General features: G+C 41.6%; 1 protein-coding gene across 1 annotated transcript in view; it reads left to right on the plus strand.

Annotated features, from left to right (window-relative positions):
* LOC107100117 (tripartite motif-containing protein 16-like) overlaps positions 1 to 2,126 on the plus strand; it is a 10,224-nt gene that overhangs the window by 4,759 nt on the left and 3,339 nt on the right. Inside the window, exon 3 of the mRNA XM_015398485.1 lies at positions 1,892 to 1,967. Coding sequence (XP_015253971.1) covers positions 1,892 to 1,967 — 76 coding nt within the window. The remainder of the gene's footprint in view (positions 1 to 1,891; positions 1,968 to 2,126) is intronic.

Here is a 2,126-nt window from a genome sequence, read left to right on the forward strand (position 1 = left end):
TCTCCATTTATGTCAGGTAAATGAATGTATGTCTCCGTTGTTCTGCAGTTTCTGGTGTAAGTTTGTGCATTGTCTTATTTCTAAGTTAATGCATTGTCTTATATTGGATTAAACTCTGTAATTCTGTGACGTCAACACGCATTGCTGGTTTTCCTTGTGGCCACACGCAGCTCGCCGGGAGGGCCTGGGATCTAAAAGGAAGAGAGAGAGCCAAACTTTTTCCAAGTTATCTATTTTAGAATATTTTCTTCCGTAACAGTAGTTAAGTAGCGCTTCCCGATCTCATTGTGGCTATCCAACCCATGGTCAGTACAGGGCTTATCCTGGAAGAACAAAGTCAGTGGCTTGATGCAAGTAGCCAGGTTTCCATAGAAAACTTTTGACCAGTCTGCTGAATGATTTGATGGAGTTGTCTCCGTAAAGTGTCTTGAGATAACATTGTCATGATTCTCCCCTTTTGGGACTTTAGTTTTCAGTTATTACCTGTTCTCTTTTGTTGATCTTTGGTTTATTTTCTAATATAATCAAGCAGTTTTTAGTTACTCTATGTTGCCCCCTTGTGCTTGTTTCATTTCCCCTTGGCTTCCTTCTAGTTAGTTCCACTCACACCTGCTCTGTATTCAGCTCATTAGCCCATCCTTTGTTCTGTTCCCCTTATATACTCCACCTCTGCAGTCACTCAGTGCTGGTTCCTTGTTGTTGTTTTGTCTTTCCCTCGTCTCTGGCTTCCCACGTTAGTTTTCCCTGATGCTTTCTGGATTTTTGGTTCTTAGTATTTTGGATTTTTGGTTGTCTGTCTTTTTTTGTCTGCCTCCTGGTCTCTGCATTTGGGTCCTCAACCAACCTCCATACAAATCATGACAAACACATGTTGTGAATTGGTTCAATGTAATTAAATTAAATGGATGTAAAGTAAACCTTTACATCAATTTAGCTTCATTACTTTATAATGAAATGCTAAAGCATCAATTAAAGTGAGAGTCTGATCTTTGTAAAGCCTAAATGTTTCTCTTAAAGCTTGGCAAAGAGTCAGAAAACTTCTGTAAATCTCTTAGGGAAGATGTTTAATGAAAACATGGGTACTATCAGCTGTTGTTTTCCACTTCACGAAGTAAGGGAGAGGAAAGTGCACTACATTTTGTAGATAATCTTCAATGATTGATTTCTTAATAATCTGGAAGGTTGATTAATTTTTATAGGATGGTTGAGACATTTGAACTAGAGGTGAGTTTAGCTGACATTTGAGCACAGATGAAAAATATCTGAACATTGTGTGAACTACAAACCTGATATCAGTGACGACAGTACTGCTGCTGAAGCTCCTCATAAGGAAATTGGCACACAGAATAGTAGTGAGTTCAGCATTCATTCTTTGCATGCTTTGTAAGTCAATTGTCACTGTTGCTAGGCGACAGAGCTTATGCTGAGTGAGGTGCGATGAAAGTTGGAGAAGGCTGCACCTGTTCAAATCTATTACCAAAATCCTCTGGCCTCCTCATTTCCATGATTTATGAAAGACCTGTTTCAGGTAGACCGGGTTCTTTGGATGTAGCTGGTGGATTTGAATACACTGGTGCAGTTGTACATAAAGTCCATTGCTGGAAAGCAGACACTCACAAGACACTCCTACAGGTGTATTTGACCCTTCCCTTCATGGTGTTGAGGATAAAACTTCCAACTCACAGGCACACACTGCCTTTGGATTTTCCCTCTAGATACTTGCTGGCTTCTGCTCGTCAGTCTGCTCTGCTTCACTTCTGGAACTCTCTGGGCGGCTCCCGCTGCATGCTGTGGAGAAATCATCCTACTAGGTCTCACTTCTTCCTCAGGGTTTGAACTGAACTTATAAACCAGGTTAGTGACTCACATGCTCACTATCGTTCCCCGTTAGGGTTTCGTGGTCACTAACCTGAGTTTCCACCTCTATAGAGATTCCAGCTTTCCTGCCCCGTCTGATGAGCCGCAAAGTTTGTTTTGTTTGAAATCACTCTGATCTGTCTGCCTTAAAAGTATACTATGCAACCGGTGTTGATTTTCCAGCGAGGCTCCCCACAGAGGGCGAAAGTAAAAGTGCACTGTCGTAAATATGCACAGCTGTTCTCCTGGTTTCTCCGTCAAGCCAGGCG

This window comes from Cyprinodon variegatus, unplaced genomic scaffold (genome assembly GCF_000732505.1).
Source record: "Cyprinodon variegatus isolate N-32 unplaced genomic scaffold, C_variegatus-1.0 Scaffold937, whole genome shotgun sequence".
Taxonomy (NCBI): domain Eukaryota; kingdom Metazoa; phylum Chordata; class Actinopteri; order Cyprinodontiformes; family Cyprinodontidae; genus Cyprinodon; species Cyprinodon variegatus.